Genomic DNA, 17,560 nt, shown 5'->3' on the forward strand with positions numbered 1-17,560 from the left:
TATCATTAACCTCATTTACTCAAAGAAAAATAATTAGAAATGTTTGTTTTACTTAATACTATTGGTTGAACTCTTTAATTAACACACAATTATTCTTAGGTGTTTAAATTTAACTGAAAAGTGATCCCTGTTAAATATAAGAGTGGAAATAAGAGAGAGAGGAAATGTACAGTTCAGCACATGCTCAGTTGGACTTGCCCCAAACAGTAGAATTAGAAATGTGCCAGGGGATTCCAATTCAATCCCATCATGGTGGCATGTACCAATGCCATCTCACTAGTCCAAGTGATCAATTTCAGTTCATAATTGATCATAATGATAGGATTAAGAGTCAAAGGGATCACATAAATAAGACTAGTGTCTGTTAATACTGGTAGAATTAAAAGGGAGAGAGCGATCTAACATGGGAAGCAGGATACACAGCAGACTCATAGAATGGCAGATGTCCTAAATAGCACTCTGGCCTCAGAATCAGCCCTTAAGGCATTCGGATCTGGCATGGAAAGCCAAGACACTGTGGCAAAACAAAACAAAACAAAATGACCTAAATGAAAGATCTCTGAGTGAGATCCTAGCGGAAAGAACAGGCCATCAAAGAAGGAGGTACCTTTCTCTGAAGGGAGGAGAGAACTTCCACTTTGACTATGACCTTGTCTAAATAAGATCAGAGTTAGCAAACTCAAAAGGCTTCCATAGCCTTCACAACTCATGACAAGAGCCTCGGCTGATTACTGATGCCGTAAACAAGAGTGTCAATTGTTAAATCAACAACAGGAGTCACTGTGCACTTACTCCCCATATAGGATTTCTGTTCTTAATGTGTTGTACTATGTGAATTAATGGTATAACTAGTACTCAAACAGTACTTTACACTTTGTGTTTCTGAGTGGGTGCAAACTGTTGAAATCTTTACTTAATATATACTAAATTGATCTTCTTTATATAAAGATAATTGAAAATGAATCTTGATGTGAATGAGATGGGAGAGGGAGCGGGAGAAGGGAGGGTTGTGGGTGGGAGGGAGGTTATGGGGGGGAAAAGCCACTGTAATCCAAAAATTGTACTTGGCAAATTTATATTTATTAAATAAAAGTTAAAAAATTTAAAAAGAAAAAAAGAAATGTGCATACTGGATATGTAGCAGAACATTCCTGGAAAGGAGTTTTTCTTTTAAAATTTGAGAATAGGATTAAGGCTACAAATTTGGACTAGTAGAAATAAGGAAATAATATCCTTTTGTGATTTTCTTAAATACTTGAAATTTCCTCTATTTTCATGCATGTCTTACTTTAATTGGAAGAAAAATAATGCAAGTAGGGGTAGGTGTTTGGTATGGCAGTTAGGGCATTGCATGGGCCCTGTGCATCCCAAGTTGGAGTGCCTGGTTTCTAGTCCTGACTCTAATTTGATTATGGCTTCCTTCTTATGCACACCTTGGGAGACTGCAAGTGGTGACTCAAGTGCAGTGGTTTCTGCCACCCATGTGGGAGACCTTGAGTCCCTGGACTCTTAGCTTTAGCCTGTCCCAGTCCCTGATCCCTGATGTTGCCAGAACGTGAAGAGTGAGTCAACAACCAGAAGATTTTCTCTCTCTCTCTCTCTCCTTCTCTCTCTCTCTCTCTCTCCCTGCCTTGTGTTTCTCTACCTTTTAAATAAATAAAAAATAAAATGAATTTATAAAAAATAAGAATATGAAATTAAATTTAATGCCTTTAGGAGCCAGCAGAATTTCATATATTGAAAAACACATTTGCCCTGTGTACTTTTGAAAAGGAACTGTCAAAACTAGACATTCTTGTAATGAAATGATGCATTCATTGATGTCTAATGAGTCTTATTTTCCCACAGACAAAGCCAAAGGAAGATCAAGAGCAGGGACCCACTTTGACTCAGCCCGGAGACGGAGTCGAGCTGTCCTTTATCACATCTCTGGACACCTGCAAAGAAGAGAAAAGAACAAATTGAAAATAAATAATGTAGGTGGTGTGTGTTTACACTACGAATGCTACAGTCTCCCTGGTGGCAATGTTTGATTTGCTAAAGAAAGGCTCCAATTACTCATTTATTGGCTTTCTTGGATTTTTTTCCACTTTGGTTTGTGCTTTTCTCTAAAGAACAAACTGGAAAAGGTCAGCAGTCATGAGGCATTTCTGTAATAAAAGTGCTTAATCATGACATTATCACAGCATAGAGATTAGAATATTATTGCAGTGCAGTGTAAGAATGGTACCTGGGACCTGCAAATAGAGACACAGTGGTTACATTTTGTAAAACAAGATGATGCAGCAAGTCATGTTTCACATTTATAGTTTGTTGGTTGAAATTTCTCTAATTTAATTTCAGTTCCATCTATTTTGCACTTAGGTTTCTCTTAATGCTTTTATTCTGAGGGGAGGGGAAGGGCATGAACAAGTCAGTGTAATTATTCCACACAGAACTCTACATTTTATATAAATCACAGCTGAAAAATACACCCAGTGAAACATTAGAAGCATTAGCCATATATTATCAAGTTTTATAAAATGTTGCACGTTTAGTGAGTGACAATAAGTCTGCTTTCTGAAGACTGATGCTTATCTGTTCAAAAGCCACAGAGAGTAACTATGGTCATAAACTGTGTTTCTTTGCAGAGTTTTGTATGACACACGTCTTTCAAGATTCAACATTTAATGAATGAGTTTTTAGCATTAAGAAACTTCACTTTCATAGAGAAACCCCTGATAATTTCTGTCTAGTTGTAGATATTCAAAGATAGTCTGTCAAATGATACTAATTACATTAATTTCTGTTGCGGAATTATCAACATATCTCTGGGGATTGTGTGACTATGGGTGACAGATTGAAGACTTGGAGTCTAACTTGCCAATTACAATAGAAAGAGTTGTATTCAACAGCCAGAGCTACTTTGGAATTAATTAAAAATCCAGAAGCTTTGGGATTTAAGGACACAGTGGGGATTCTTTTGCATTTGATTTTTCACATTGTAAGCTCAAGGGCCACCTAACCTGACACACAAATATTTTGATAAAATAGCTCATATATCACAGATGCAAAGTACCCATCTTTCTGATTTAGTAAATAAGGTTATATAAGCCCGTGGTGTGGAGATTTGATATGAATGTGTTGCAAACCTGGTTCTGCCTCCATGCAGTTCCTTTCTAGAAGCTGAAATAAGGTGCTTGTAGTCCTCTGTACACCGGGGACCCTCAGCCATGTCCATGCTGGTCTCCTATGCACCACTGTGGAAAGCCACACACTGCTTTTTAATGTCCTTCCTTAACATAAAGGTTTTCAAGAGCTATACCTGTGCCTTAGTGTCACATAGATTTCCTGAGAGTCTGGGGAGAGGGGTGAAATGGTTCACAGCTCTCGACAAGCAGGTCTTTCCACTCACTCCTACTTACTTCTCCTTCAGTTACCAAGTCAGCCTTTGTGAGGGCAAACACATTCTAGGAAGAACCAGAAGTGCCCACATCTGGGCAAGATTTTCTTCACGCAAACCAGCAAAATACCTAAACAAACATTATCTAGGGAGTCTGTGGTGCTGAAAGCTGACACCATCTTTTAGTGTTTAGCTGAGAATCCTATAAATATAGCAAGTATTAAGCTTTCTGATGCATTTGCTGAGTATGCTATTTCTCTCTTTAGATTATCAAAGTACATAGCAGTCCTAAAATTCTGATTTTAGGGGCCTGCACTGTGGTGCAGTGGGTTAAGCCTGCACCTGCAGTGCCAGCATTTGAGTCCTGGCTGCTCCACTTCCCTGCTAATTCTCCTGGGAAAGCATGGAAGATGGCCCAAGTCCCTGGGCCCTTGCACCCACATGGGAGACCTGGAAGAACTCCTGGAAGAGCTCCTGGCATTGGGCTGATACAATGCTTACCATTGCGGCCATTTGGAGGGTGAACCAGTGGGTGGAAGATCTTTCTGTCTCTCCTTTTTTCTTTGTAACTATGCCCTTCAAATATGTAATTAAATATTTTTAAAAAATCTGAATTTAAAAGAAATGTAACTCCCACTGCTTAAGTAATTGGCTTAATTGTTGTTCGTTTAAAGTGGATAAACATCGGAGTGGAGCATTAAAACAATACATTGTAATTATGAACTCTAATCAATGCAGTGATTCTGATATTACAGGTAATTTCTTGCTTCTGAAGTAAAATGTAGAATGGGTACTGGCTCTGTTCACTTTTTCTTTTCATGGAGAACAGAGTAGAATGGCTAAAAGACAACAAGAAGAGAGAAGGAACGAAAGCAAATAATCAGAATAGTTTATTGATTCAGTTATCAGTCTTTCAGTATTCTGTCATATTTGTGCAGAAAAAATAATTTTTAATATTTTAAAGCCCTTTCCTTATAGCAGATTCCTTTTACTTACATTACATTGTTTGGTTTCCACAGCAACTCAGTACTTGGTATAATTTTTATTGGTCTCATTTTATTAATGGGAAAAATATTATCTGCAGTACTAAAATTAGCAGCAGCAGCTAGGGTACCCAGTCCTAAATTGTCTGATTCAAAGTTGCTGTGTTTTTGCCCCCACCTTGACACTTGTCTGATACAGTTCTGTGGAATAGGAATATGTGCTTGAAACACAGACAAATGAATGTATCAGCCCATGAGGAAGGTTTGAGGATTTGGAGGGAACACCTCTAGTCCTGGCTGTAACTTTGCCTCATACATCTTGGAGAAGGTATTCAATTCCTGCATCCCTTGATCTGTTATCTATTACATGAGAATGGCATGAAATGCTGTAAAGATCGCATGAGAGTCTTGGGGACTTGGAAGAAAAGAGCTATAAATGCTCTCATATTATAGACCAGCACTGTGATTGTGGTCAGCCCTGGCATCACCCAGTGTAGCAACTTAGAAATAATGTTTATACCTCCTTGGTCCTCATTCAGATGATAGTTTCAAACAATATTGCACAAGTGGTTCAGAAAAGTTAGCTTTATTTAGGCATTGGAGTTAGCTATCAGGTTTCAATAAATGAAACACTAGAGGTTAAACAGCTAAGACATGATAGATAACAAGTAAATATACTTCAAAATTAATAAACAATATACACTTAAAATCTACATTGGTTGGTTGTAGTGTTCTTTAGGCAAACTCCATACGTTTGGGGGTTATAAATGGCATGTCATCCCCCCCACACACACACTTCCTAATAATAGCACACTTCTTCAATTGTGTACATTTTCTTTTGTTTTCACATTATAAGAAATTATTTTTCACTCAAAAGGGTTTTAATAAAGCTCTAGAAATGTGCTGGTGAGAGAAGAGCACCTACAAGAATACATCAGAAGATTCACTGAAAATGGAATTAAAAGATAAATTTAATTTGATACAAAAAATTTGAAATCATGTCTGCAAGACATCTTCAAAGATTCATAGAAAATGTAAATTAAGAAAAAGTAATTATAGATTTCAAGGTGTTTTTGCAGCATAATAAACTTATTGTTCAATTATGTTTCCATGGACTTTTTGAAGTACTTTCATATTTTTTTGCTCGGGTACTTGGATAAAGATGTACAAGGTTTGAGTTAGCAGCATTTCAAAATTTAAGTCAAACCTGAAATATATTGAATTCTCTGTATCTTTTAAAGATATTTTAAAGATTTATTTTTTATTTATTTATTTAAAAGTCAAAATTACAGACAGGGCGATACACACACACACAGATCTTCCATCAGCTGGGTCACTCTTTCAGATGGCTGATATGGCCAGAGTTGGGCCAGTCTAAAACCAGGAGCCAGGATCTTCATTTTAAATATTTTAAAACAATATGTTTTAATAGTCTGTAAAATTGAAATCAAGTGATTTGTGAGGATGATGAATGTGTTGTGAACTTTTGCATCAGTATCACAAATGCTTCATAGAATCAGTATAGCCCAAAGGTAACACCTTTCTTTTTGAGTTTTGCCGATCTTCATTCCTACTCCTAGAACTATTTTCTCCATCAAATAATGTAGAATTTCAATTTCTGTAGTAGAATAGCAAAAAAAAAGACATATAGAAAATGAGCTATTCCATATGGTTTCTAAGAACTTCTTGTAGTAGTAAGTATTTAGGGGAAAGTTATATCAGAATCCATCATGTGCTATTATGACTAGATGTGCTTATCAGCTTTGAGGATATTGATACCGGTAGACACTGACTCTCCCTTCCCAAGCACCATGGTGCCTGAGTTTTGATGAAAGGTCCAACAGCAATACTTTGTCATGTCTCAGTTTGATGCCAAAGTCTAAGCCAGTACCGAGGCAAAGAGTGTGTGTCAAACATCAGGGAATTGGATAGAAGAAAGATGCAGTGGAAAATGAGTATCAAGGGACAGTCTGAGAGTAACAATACACTGCTGCACTATGAAGTACTGGCATTGGGAGGTGCTTGTGTGTTACTGAGTGAAAATGTTAAGAAGAGGGGAAAACGTGTTGGGAATGCCTATCAAAGAGAGATGTCATACAGGAGTGCATTAATATTACAGAGCAGAACTGAGTATTCTCGATCTCTTGTAATCTTTCTTGAAATCTGAGGGCTCTCAGAACATACCACATAAATGTGCTCTCCCCTCAATGAGTGAGGCAAGAAAATAGCACTGTGACCCGCAAATAACATGTATTCCAGAATTTTTAACTGTTCTGTTAATTCAACTTAACTTTCCAATTTGAGTTTCCATTACCTATCTTGTAGTTCTCATTAATTGAGGTCAAAGCAAGGTCTTCAAGTATCTGGTCACAGGCTTGTCCAATTTCCACACATGGACCTCCTTTGTCTTATAGCAATAGAGGAATTGTTCATCAATGTAGAGTGCTTTTGAAGTGAAGTGCTTTTGCAGTTATCAGAAACTCCAGCTATTCTTCTGCATTTAAGCAGCTACACAGTGAACATTGTCTGTCTCCTTCCATGGCTTGAGCAATAACCTTTAAGTAACTGTTTCTCAATTTACCATCTTAACAAGGTCTCCCAAGGTCAGGATGCATCATGTCATCAAGGTAATGAAGTTTGGGGTCCTAACTTGAAACTTCACCGATGCAAAAATGCATCTACAATGTGGTTATATTTTCAAAGAGGTGAGAGAGCTGCTTATAATATTATGTTGGTAATCTCTATTCTTTCTAGAAAACATGCCATTTTTGCTGGCAGCAGCATAATCTCAGGTCAATGTTCTTTGGACAATGATTGTTGTCTGAAGCCATCAGTATACAGAACATCCCCATAGCAATAGGCATGTAAATATTTTTGTGTTTACAATGTGTGTAGAATTATACTTGAAAGTGTAGAGCCAGCACCTCAGCTCACTAGGCTAATCCTCCGCCTGCAGCACTGGCACCCCAGGTTCCAGTCCAGGTTGGGGCACTGGATTCTGTCCCGGTTGCTCCTCTTCCAGTCCAGCTCTTCTGTGGCCCGGGAGGGCAGTGGAGGATGGCCCAGGTGCTTGGGCCCTGCACCTGCATGGGAGACCAGGAGGAAGCACCTGGCTCCTGGTTTTGGATCAGCGCAGCGTGCCGGTCGTAGCAACCATCTGGGGGGTAAACCAACAGAAGGAAGACATTTCTCTCTGTCTCTCTCTTTCACTGTCTAACTCTGCCTGTCAAAAAAAACCAAAAAAAAAAAAAAAAAGAAAGAAAGAAAGTCAAGATATATTTAGGTAGATTTTAGGTAATGGTCTTAAGGTAATGATCTTTTTTTTATGAAAAAATTTAGATTACTCACTTAATGTGACCAAATAATGTGAATTCTTCTTAATAAAAATGATTTATGCTCAGTTTTAGTACAATCATGCCTCATTTCACACCAGGGATATACTCTCAGAAATGCATTATTATAGCAGCACTTAGAACGCATTTATACAAACCTAGATAGTATAGATCAGTTACTCAACATGGACTATTGATGCAATCATGAGATGTGGAAACATGAAAGGTGTGAAGAGACTTTAAGAATGTCATGGAGGCCGGCGCCATGGCTCAATAGGCTAATCCTCTGCCTGCGGCGCCAGCACACCGGGTTCTAGTCCCAGTCGGGACACCAAATTCTGTCCCAGTCGCTCCTCTTCCAGTCCAGCTCTCTGCTGTGGCCCGGGAGTGCAGTGGAGGATGGCCCAGGTCCTTGGGCCCTGCACCCGCATGGGAGACTAGGAGGAAGCATCTGGCTCCTGGCTTTGGATCAGCGTGGTGCGCTGGCCGCAGCGCACAGGTCGCAGCAGCCATTGGGGGGTGAACCAATGGAAAAGGAAGACCTTTTTCTTTGTCTCTCTCTCTCTCACTGTCCACTCTGCCTGTCCAAAAAAAAAAAAAAAAAAAAAAAAGAATGTCATGGAAAATGCATAATATGCAGAAAATAGTACATGGATTTAAAAAGGTGGTATCAAAATTAACATCTTTTACTTCCATTTTTACATAACTTTTTGTAATACTCTTGTATGAAGTTGTTGCTACCACAATGAGCATTTTGCTGCAATTTTTAATCTGTCATCATATGCCATTTTTTACATTTTACTTATTAATAGAAAGAGAACAAATTTCATGTGTTTCATAGATACAAGTCTAAGAATTGTAATTATATATATATATATATATATATATATAGTTTCCTGTCTCTCTCCTTTCCTCCTCCTTTGTTTCTTTTAATTTTTTATAATAGTGTACTTTCCATTTACTTTATAACTACAGGATAATGCTCTTCTAAATAAAGAGTTCTATAAGTTAATAGTAGAGAGACTACTGTTATACAGAACTATAGACAAGGGTTATTAATCAAATCAGAGATGCATTAATTTTTTTTTTGGACTCTGTATATTACTTACCACAAATCAGAGTAAACAAATGATATTTGTCTTTTTGGGGCTGGCTTATTTCAGTAAGCATAATGGTCTTCATATGCACCCCCCTTTTTTTTTTGCAAAATACAAGACCTCATTCATGTATATGAATGTAGAATTCATGTATATGAATGTAGAATTACATTGTTGGCTGGCACCGTGGCTCACTTGGCTAATCCTCTGCCTGTGGTGCCAGCACCCGGGGTTCTAGTCCTGGTTGGGGCGCCAGATTCTGTCCTGGTTGCTTCTCTTCCAGTCCAGCTCTTCTGTGGCCCGGGAGGGCAGTGGAGGATGGCCCAGGTGCTTGTGCCCTGCACCCGCATGGGAGACCAGGAGGAAGTACCTGACTCCTGGCTTTGGATTGGCACAGTGCACCAGCTGTAGTGGCCATTTTGGGGGTGAACCAATAGAAAAGGAAGACCTTTCTTTCTGTCTCTATCTCACTATCTAAGTCTGCCTGTGAAAAAATAAATAAATAAAAAAATAAAAAAGAATTCCATTGTGTGTGTGTGTGTATCACATTTTCTTTATCCAGTCATAAGTTGAAGGACATCTGGGTTGATTTCATATCTTAACTATTGTGAATTGAGCTGCTATAAACATGGTGATACAGATAACTGTTCATAAGCTGATTTCATTTCCTTTGGGTATATTCCCAGAAGTGGGATGGCAAGGCCATCTGGTATATCTATTTTCAGATTTCTGAGGAATCTCCATACCATCTTCCATAATGCTTGTACTAGTTTACATTTCCACCAATAGTAGGACTATAATGTAATGACAAAATGTATAGTACAGTTAATGTACAAATCAGTAAGAGTTTCCTACTATCTCTAGGAATGTATAATGTACATATGTAGGTCCTATATTTTATAAGACTGGCAATGCAGTTGATTTGTTTACTTCATCAGTACAAGCATGCCAGTGATACATTGCACTATTATGCTATGATGGCTACAATGCCATTAGGTAGTAGGAATTTTTCAGTTCTATCCTAATCTTATGGAATCATTGTCATACACAAGGTTTGTCATTAATAGAAGTATCTTTATCAAGTTCATGGCTATCTACATCTCAACTTCTACAAATCACTTGTAAGATACGTTGACATTGTATGTACGAGTGATCCTCCTCATGGAAGTGTGTCCAATGCTGTGTAATTCTTGTTTCTAATTCTAGGTTTCTCCCTTCTCTCTTCTATGTTTTTATCCACAGAATGTATTTGTAGATAAACCAGCATTTCCGGAGTACAAAGTTTCTGATGCAAAGAAGTCCAAATTCATACTTCTGCATTTTAGCACTTTTAAAGCTGGCTGGGACTGGCTTATTCTGTTGGCAACGTTCTATGTTGCTGTGACTGTACCTTACAATGTTTGCTTTATTGGCAATGATGACCTGTCCACCACCCGGAGCACAACGGTCAGTGACATTGCAGTGGAGATTCTGTTCATTATAGGTAAGAACCGATAGTCCTTTTCCCTGGAGGTTGGTGTAGGGAAAGTAAGAGTTCTAGATTTTCCAACAGGAAGTTGAACTAAGAATTATGTCCATAAGTATGTTTCAGTCAGAGATTCAAAGTTTGGAGAATTTCATACTTGTATTTCTAGAAATTGCATCTTTCATGTCCACTGTTTCTGCATTCAAACAGGTCTAATCTGATTTCTGTGTTTCTATCTGTATTTGGCGGGAAAGAATGAACTAAAAAGACCTAATAACTGTTTAGTTTGCACTCTCAGATCCTTCAAGATCTTAATTATGTAGAGTCAGAGATGGGGCTTGGCAAGACTTCCCCAGTGGTGTCCTGACAGTGCCCATGCCGGTACAGGGTTTTCTTCCTGCCCTTCCATGACCTAGCATAGCAACATGTTGACGGTGGTTTCAGTAAATGTCCTGGTTGTATAAGCAAAGGTTCCAGTCAATCAGGGGAAGCAGTGAGTAAGTGACTTCAATTAAATAACAAGCCTCAAGGGATGTTTGCTATGAGAGTTTATCTCTAGATTACTGCAAACTTTGTTCGTGTACAAGTGTGCCAATCTTATAAACCTTGTCCCATTTCCCTATCCCTTAAACCTTTGTCTTGTGTGGACCAAAGCCTGGCTATTGTCTGCTGATCTAGCGTGGACTCTTGGCTTAGATTCACCTCTTGCCACGTCTTGGCCATCATTAATAACTGATGCTTCCTTCTTACCTGATCACGGTGATATAGAGCAACTTGTTTGTTGTAAAGATGATAGAACTTTTGGAAAATATTTTCAAGCAAGTGAGTGAACAAAGGAATGAGAAATTGATTTTAAAAGTTTGAAAGTGAACTGACACAGTGGCACAGTGGGTAAAGCCAAGCCTGCAGTGCTGGCATCCCATACGGGCACCCGTTAGAGTCCTGGCTGCTCCACTTCTATCCAGCTACCTGCTAATACACCTGGAAAGGCAACAGGGTGTGGCCCAAGTGTTTGGGCCCCTGCATCTATGTGGGAAACCCAGATGAAGCTTCTGGTACCTGGCTGCAGCCTGACCCAGCCTTGGTCAATGTGGCCATTTGGGGAGTGAACCAGTGAATGGAAGATCTCTCTCCTCTCTCTATCCCTGTCTCTTCCTCTCTCCCTGTAACTCTGACTTTCAAAGAAATAAGTAAATAAATTTTTAAAAAAAACAGTTCAAAGGAAAGTACATAAATAATGAGACTGATTGAACCCTTTTTCAATGGTAGAGGTAGATTTTTTTTCTGTTAAAACTTTGGGGCATGAGTGAGTTGTCGAGCCAGCTGTCAGCACATGTCTACTCCGTATGCATTTGTCTGCTCCTAGTGTTGCTTTGACATCATTGTTAGCATTCCATTTGCTGGGCAGACCCCTCAGAGCCTCCTCAGTACCCCTGCTCCTACCCCAAAACTTGTGACTGTAATATGCCTAGGCCACTAGATGGCAATGTTGTCTAGTTAGGTGGCTCAGGCTACAAACCCAAAGAAATGTATCAGATGTTCTTTATCAGCAAAGCATAACCTTGGGGGGGCTTTGTTAAGTCGCTGTTAAATAGCAAATAAAAACTTTCCAGTGTGAACAGGAACTTAAAATGCAAATCATAGACAAATTGGGTGTGTCTATATGCCAATTCATTGTGGTGTTTATTGTGTTACTTTGCCAAACTCTTCTGTCTCTTCCAACTCATCCGTGATGCCATGTTTATTAGCATCCTAAAATACTTCCATGAGCTGTGAAAAGTTCTCCAGAACTTCAGTAATCATTCAACATGTCTCAGTCTCAGAGTTTTTTATTTCCTGTGTGATAACAATTTCATAGGGCTTCGTGAAATCATAGATGCAAATATCTGCTTAACAAGTTATTTCTTCATCTGTTTTATTTACAACTGTTATTGGAAGCAGGTTGTATCATGAAGTTTCTTTTCCATTCTTCCTGATGCTTATATACTTGAAATGCCACGGGCTAGAAGCCAATTCTTGTACTCAATGTTCATTAGCAGATGACAACTTTTTTACCCCATGAAAACCCATAGCTACAGCAGAGATATGTTATATTTTTGGGTTTTTGTTTCTACTAATGATGTTTTCCTCTACTAAACCAATGGAGATTGCTTTCTTTCATGAACATTGCCCCTAACATCTGTGTTTTTCTTTTTGTTATTTCTACTGCTTTAGGCAGCAAGATGAGTCACCCAATAGGCAAAACGTATCCATTATTCATGACATACCAAAGGAATGGAAACCCATTTCTGTTTTCTATATAGATTACTTAAAAATTTCTGATTTTGGTCTTGGCAGTTTTAGTGTGACTTGTCTGGAATCTCTTGCTGACTGATTTATTTCTATAAGCAGTAACAACTTCCCTGCATTTACTTACTGTCATATTTCTGTTCTTTCTCTCTTTAAATGAACTTAAATTCATCTATATTTTATTTTAACGAATTTTGAAAAACAGTTTAAAGGAACATTTTTAATGTACATTTTCCTAAATTTTTGTTCTGTGAAATATTGCAGAGCAATGGCCTAAAAATGATCACTAATAAGTTCAAATACCAGGAATAAAAAGGTACATTGCCTGCAATATTGTATCTTTACAGTGCGAAGATAGTGATTGTGCCATTTAATATTTGTTAAATTAGTAGATGTAAAATCCATATGCATATTGGACATGCTGCTTCTTTATCTAGAATATTGTTATTAAATTGACCTTGTATAATCAACTGGGTAAGAGTCGTTAAAAAGCAGTTGAAAAAGTTTTGGAAAGGAGAGTTTTTATACAGCTAGAACATGGTATTTTAAAAAGCATTTTGTTATTTTTACCAACAATATGCAAATATAAGCTAGTGTGATTATTTATTCTTAATGGAGAAGAATTAAATGTTTTGTGGAACAAGGGTTCGTAGTCAAAATTAAAGTTGGGAGATGACATATCCCTTTCGGAGATCAACAATCACTTTAGCACTTTTGGGAAGACTAACTTAAAAATGTTCTTTCTAAATAAAATCACAATAAAGAAAGTGTCTAAATGTAAAGACTTGAATGGTGAGCTTGAAACTCTTTCAAGTATTCTATCAATCTTGAATTTTTTGTAAGCCACATTGATTCTTTGGGCTTCATAGGGTATAATGCTTGGCTATGAGTTGCGAAGTTTGGCTATAAAGCCGCCCATAGGTTAAAAATGATCATAAAAACTTAGCTACTACTTTAAAGCCTTATGGAAACTTGAAATGAGAAGTGACTTAATGGCCTCTTACCTAATGCACTGTTTCTTATTTCATAGGTAGGAAAACAGCCTAGTGATACAGCCCAGACCCCACAACTGACTAATGGCAGCTGAGACCTCCTGGTTGTTGCATCAGATTTCTTGTTTAATAGTTTTTGGTTCCATTTTCTGCAAGATTCCACCAAACCTGCTCCCCACTATTTGTAGCAATGAGGCAGCCAATGAGAAAAAAGGACCAACTTCCCTTTCTCTTTTGCATTAACACAGAATTTAAGAGTCAAAATATAGTCTTGGTTGTGAATATCCATATGTCTTACCTTCACAACCTTCATTTCTGTACTAAAAGAAAAAAAAAAAGAATCGAATTTTGTGTAGGTATCAGTATGCCTAGACCCATATAATAACACATGCTAATTCCACTGCCCTCATCCATTTCTGATATAGTACTAAGTACGTGGCCAGTTCTATCCAACAGAATATGAAGAGGCCATGTTGGTGGGTCAGAAGGGATAAAAGGTCCCTAGGAAATCAGGCTTTCACTGAAATCAAAAAGGAGACATTCAATGAGAAAAAAAATCTCTGCAGCCCCATTCTTTGCTTCCTGGAGGTGACTGAGTGTGATGTTTGTGAAGCATGAGGCCATCTTGCATTAGTTAGGAGAGCCATGACAAAGAAGATGGCATTGCATAGAGTACCTCCAGACTCCTGGTTTGGTGATATTCAAAGCTCCTATCATGGAAGTCACTATTATTTGGATATTGATTGCTAGTAGCTATTTCACTGTAAAAATAATCACCACTGCATCATCTGTGACACCATCCTCTGTGGCCTGTACCATGGGGCTGTTGAGGCGACTACATTATATTCTTTTGAAATGAAATAGTGTGGCCTTTTTCCATCCTGTCATTCCACTATAAGTCTATCTAGGAAACAATTTGCTCATATTTAATATCTGCTGTTACAATCACAAAGGCTTGGAGTGACAGGCTATGCCATAAAGTCATAGGTCTGATCAACTTGGTCGCTAATAACTCCTCAGAAAGCTAAAGGCCAAAGGAAACATAAATTGTACTTTCTGTTTGCTCCATATTTACACATAGTCATAAATCCCTGGGTTATTTAATAGAACTTCCAAAATAATAGAACAGAAATACTAATGGGGAAACATAGAAAGGGTAATAGCTGAGAATTTTCCACAATGAAAGGAACAAATGACTCCTGAAATTAAGAGTGCTCTGGCTACTGAATAAGATAAGTAAATAAAAATGTGTCCACACTGCAAATTATAAAGAATTAAAAAGAAGATATTCCAAACTTTTAGAAAGAAAACAGATTTACTTGCAGGAGAATAATTCAAATGAAATCAGTTTTCCCAGCAATTATATTGTTTAAAGAAAAAGAAAAATATCCACCTTACTATTAAAAATCTCTTTCTTGGGGGCCGATGCCGTGGCACAGTAGGTTAATCCTCCGCCTGTGGCACCAGCATCCCAGTCCTGGCTGCTCTTGTTCCAGTCCAGCTCTCTGCTATGGCCTGGAAAAGCAGTAGAAAATGGTCCCAGTCCTTGGGCCCCTGCACCCACATGGGAGACCAGGAAGAAGCTCCTGGCTCCTGGCTTCGGATTGGCACAGTTCTGGCCGTTGCAGCCATTTGGGGAGTGAACCAATGGAAGGAAGACCTCTCTCTCTCTCTCTTTCTCTAAACCCCACTCACTGTCTGTAACTCTAACTCTCAAATAAAATAAATAAAATCTTTTTAAAAAATCTCTATGTTTCTTCTTTTCCCTTTCTTTCTTTCTTAATCCTATCTTTTTCTTTCCTTCCTTTTCTTTGTCTATTTTCTTCTCATTTCTTTCTTTCTCCAAGTTCACTAGACATAAGGAAATGGACACAATGAGGAAATTCTCACAAAACAAAACAATCATAATACAGATTTAGTAGGAAGAGAAGCAAACCCAGAAGCGAGGAGTGGATCCAAGATAAAACAAGAACTCGAATGAATATTGATAAAATATTTTGACAAATTAGATTAGTTACTGGATAAAAAGCAATATTGCTTTGGTGGACTCAAACAAAAGAGCAAGTTATAGCAGGTACTGTGGAATGTGTTGATAAATTTAATTGTTGGCTGAAAATGTATTACTGAATTTTATGTTTTTAAAATAGGTGGAAATCAAAATTCTAAACAATAATTACCAGGTAGAGACAGCAGTAAGTAGATCAAAAGCAATACTCATGTATCACATTTTGAGATGGTCAAAATAAGAGTAAAAAGATTGAATCCTAGAGAATATTGCCAGAAAACTTATAATTAGTTTTGTGTATTAAAATTTTGAAATAACTATGTGCAAAATGAAAAAAGTAAGCTATCAATGTATCCAGGATTTCTAAACAATCAAAAATGAAAAATATGAAATACTATGAATCTAAAAAAGAAAAGGATTAAATGTTAAAGTGATCATATAGATAGGAACAAATATTAAAGCGATCATATAAATAGTACTAAGTATTTGGTAATAATAGATAGAAGTAAAAAAGGAGTGAATGCTCCAATATGGTAGGCAGTTCATACAACAGACTCATAGAATGACAATTGCCTTAAGTAGCACTATGACCTCAGAATCAGCCCTCAATCATCCTGGTTTGACTGAAAAGCCGAGGGGAACATTTCAGGCATGGAAAGACAAAACACTGTGGCAAAAACATGTTCTACATGAAGGACTTCTATGAGTAAGACCCCAATGGAAAGAAGCAGTCACCAAAGAAGGAGGTACTTTCCTCTGAGGGGAGGAGAGAACTTCCACTTTGCCTATGGCCTTTTTGAAACACTGAAGGAGAGTCTCTGGATCAAAAAAGTTTCCATAGCTTAAGCAGCTCATGTCAAGAGCCTCGAGTGATCACTAACATCATACATAAGAGTATTAATTATTAAATAAATAACAAGAGTCACTGTGCACTAATTCCCATGTAGATCCTCTGTTCTCAAAAAGTTGTATTATGAGACATAATAGTAAAACTTGTTCTCAAAGAGTTAGTTTGTTTTTGTCTATTAACTGAAGGATATTCTTACATACAAATTATAGTTATGTCTAAGTGCTTGCAAAAGATATAGGTTTCTGTTTAAAGATTATAAAGTTTCCAACAAAAAAGTAAAATTGCCATCAAGATGCAATGACTTTGAAGAGCTTTTGTTCTTGTTTATTTAAAAATTTTTTTCTTTTTTTTTTGTTTCTTTTGTTTTTCCTTTCTCTCTTTCTCTTTCTTTTTCTCCCTCTTACAAAGTGCTGAACTCTTTGCCTAGAATAGAGCTAATTTTCTGTGTATAAAGTTAAATGAAACAGATCTTAGTAAAAAACAATACTAACAGGAGAGAGAAGAGGCAGAGAGGGTAGAAGTGTGGGTGGGAGGGTGGGTACAGTGGGAAGAATTAATATGTTCCTAAAGTTGTATTTATGAAATGAATGCAAATAAATTTAAAAAAAAAAACAAGAAAAGAAAAGGAGAGAACAAATAAAGAATAAAAATATGGGAAATTAGAAGATAAAAAATAAAGTAACAGTGGTAAAGCAAGAATATTAACACATACAACTGAAAGTGTTTCTTTAAATTGCATAAACTTTGAACATTTACTTGATTAATATAGCTCTTGTTGAAATGCAATTTATCCATGCTAACATATTTTGTGAGAACTCTAGGTTCCATGTTCCTTTCTGATTTTTTTATAATACTCTAAATTAGATACTTTATGTAATGGAATAATTCATGGAGAATAATGCCATCAATAATGTATTATTGTTATTTATTTCTGTTTTATCCATCTAGTCCAATGCCCTAAGTAAAAGACAAATACAAATTTCATTTCCCAATACATGCAGGTATTTCAGAGTTCATGGGAAACATGGAATTAAAAATTATTTTCTTTAAGTCTTTTTTAAAAAAAACTTTGAAGTCCATACATAAGTTTTTAATAATATAAATTTTCATGAAATTTTTTAAGTATCTTTCCACCTGAATGTCTTAATCTGAACATTAAAGAAAT

At 37.2% G+C, this 17,560-nt stretch overlaps 1 protein-coding gene across 1 annotated transcript in view; it reads left to right on the forward strand.

Annotated features, from left to right (window-relative positions):
* Positions 1-17,560, forward strand: part of KCNH8 (potassium voltage-gated channel subfamily H member 8) — a 445,135-nt gene that overhangs the window by 240,011 nt on the left and 187,564 nt on the right. The window contains exons 4-5 of the mRNA XM_062179144.1: positions 1,849-1,976; positions 10,037-10,277. Coding sequence (XP_062035128.1) covers positions 1,849-1,976; positions 10,037-10,277 — 369 coding nt within the window. The remainder of the gene's footprint in view (positions 1-1,848; positions 1,977-10,036; positions 10,278-17,560) is intronic.

Source organism: Lepus europaeus, chromosome 2 (assembly GCF_033115175.1).
Source record: "Lepus europaeus isolate LE1 chromosome 2, mLepTim1.pri, whole genome shotgun sequence".
Lineage (NCBI taxonomy): Eukaryota > Metazoa > Chordata > Mammalia > Lagomorpha > Leporidae > Lepus > Lepus europaeus.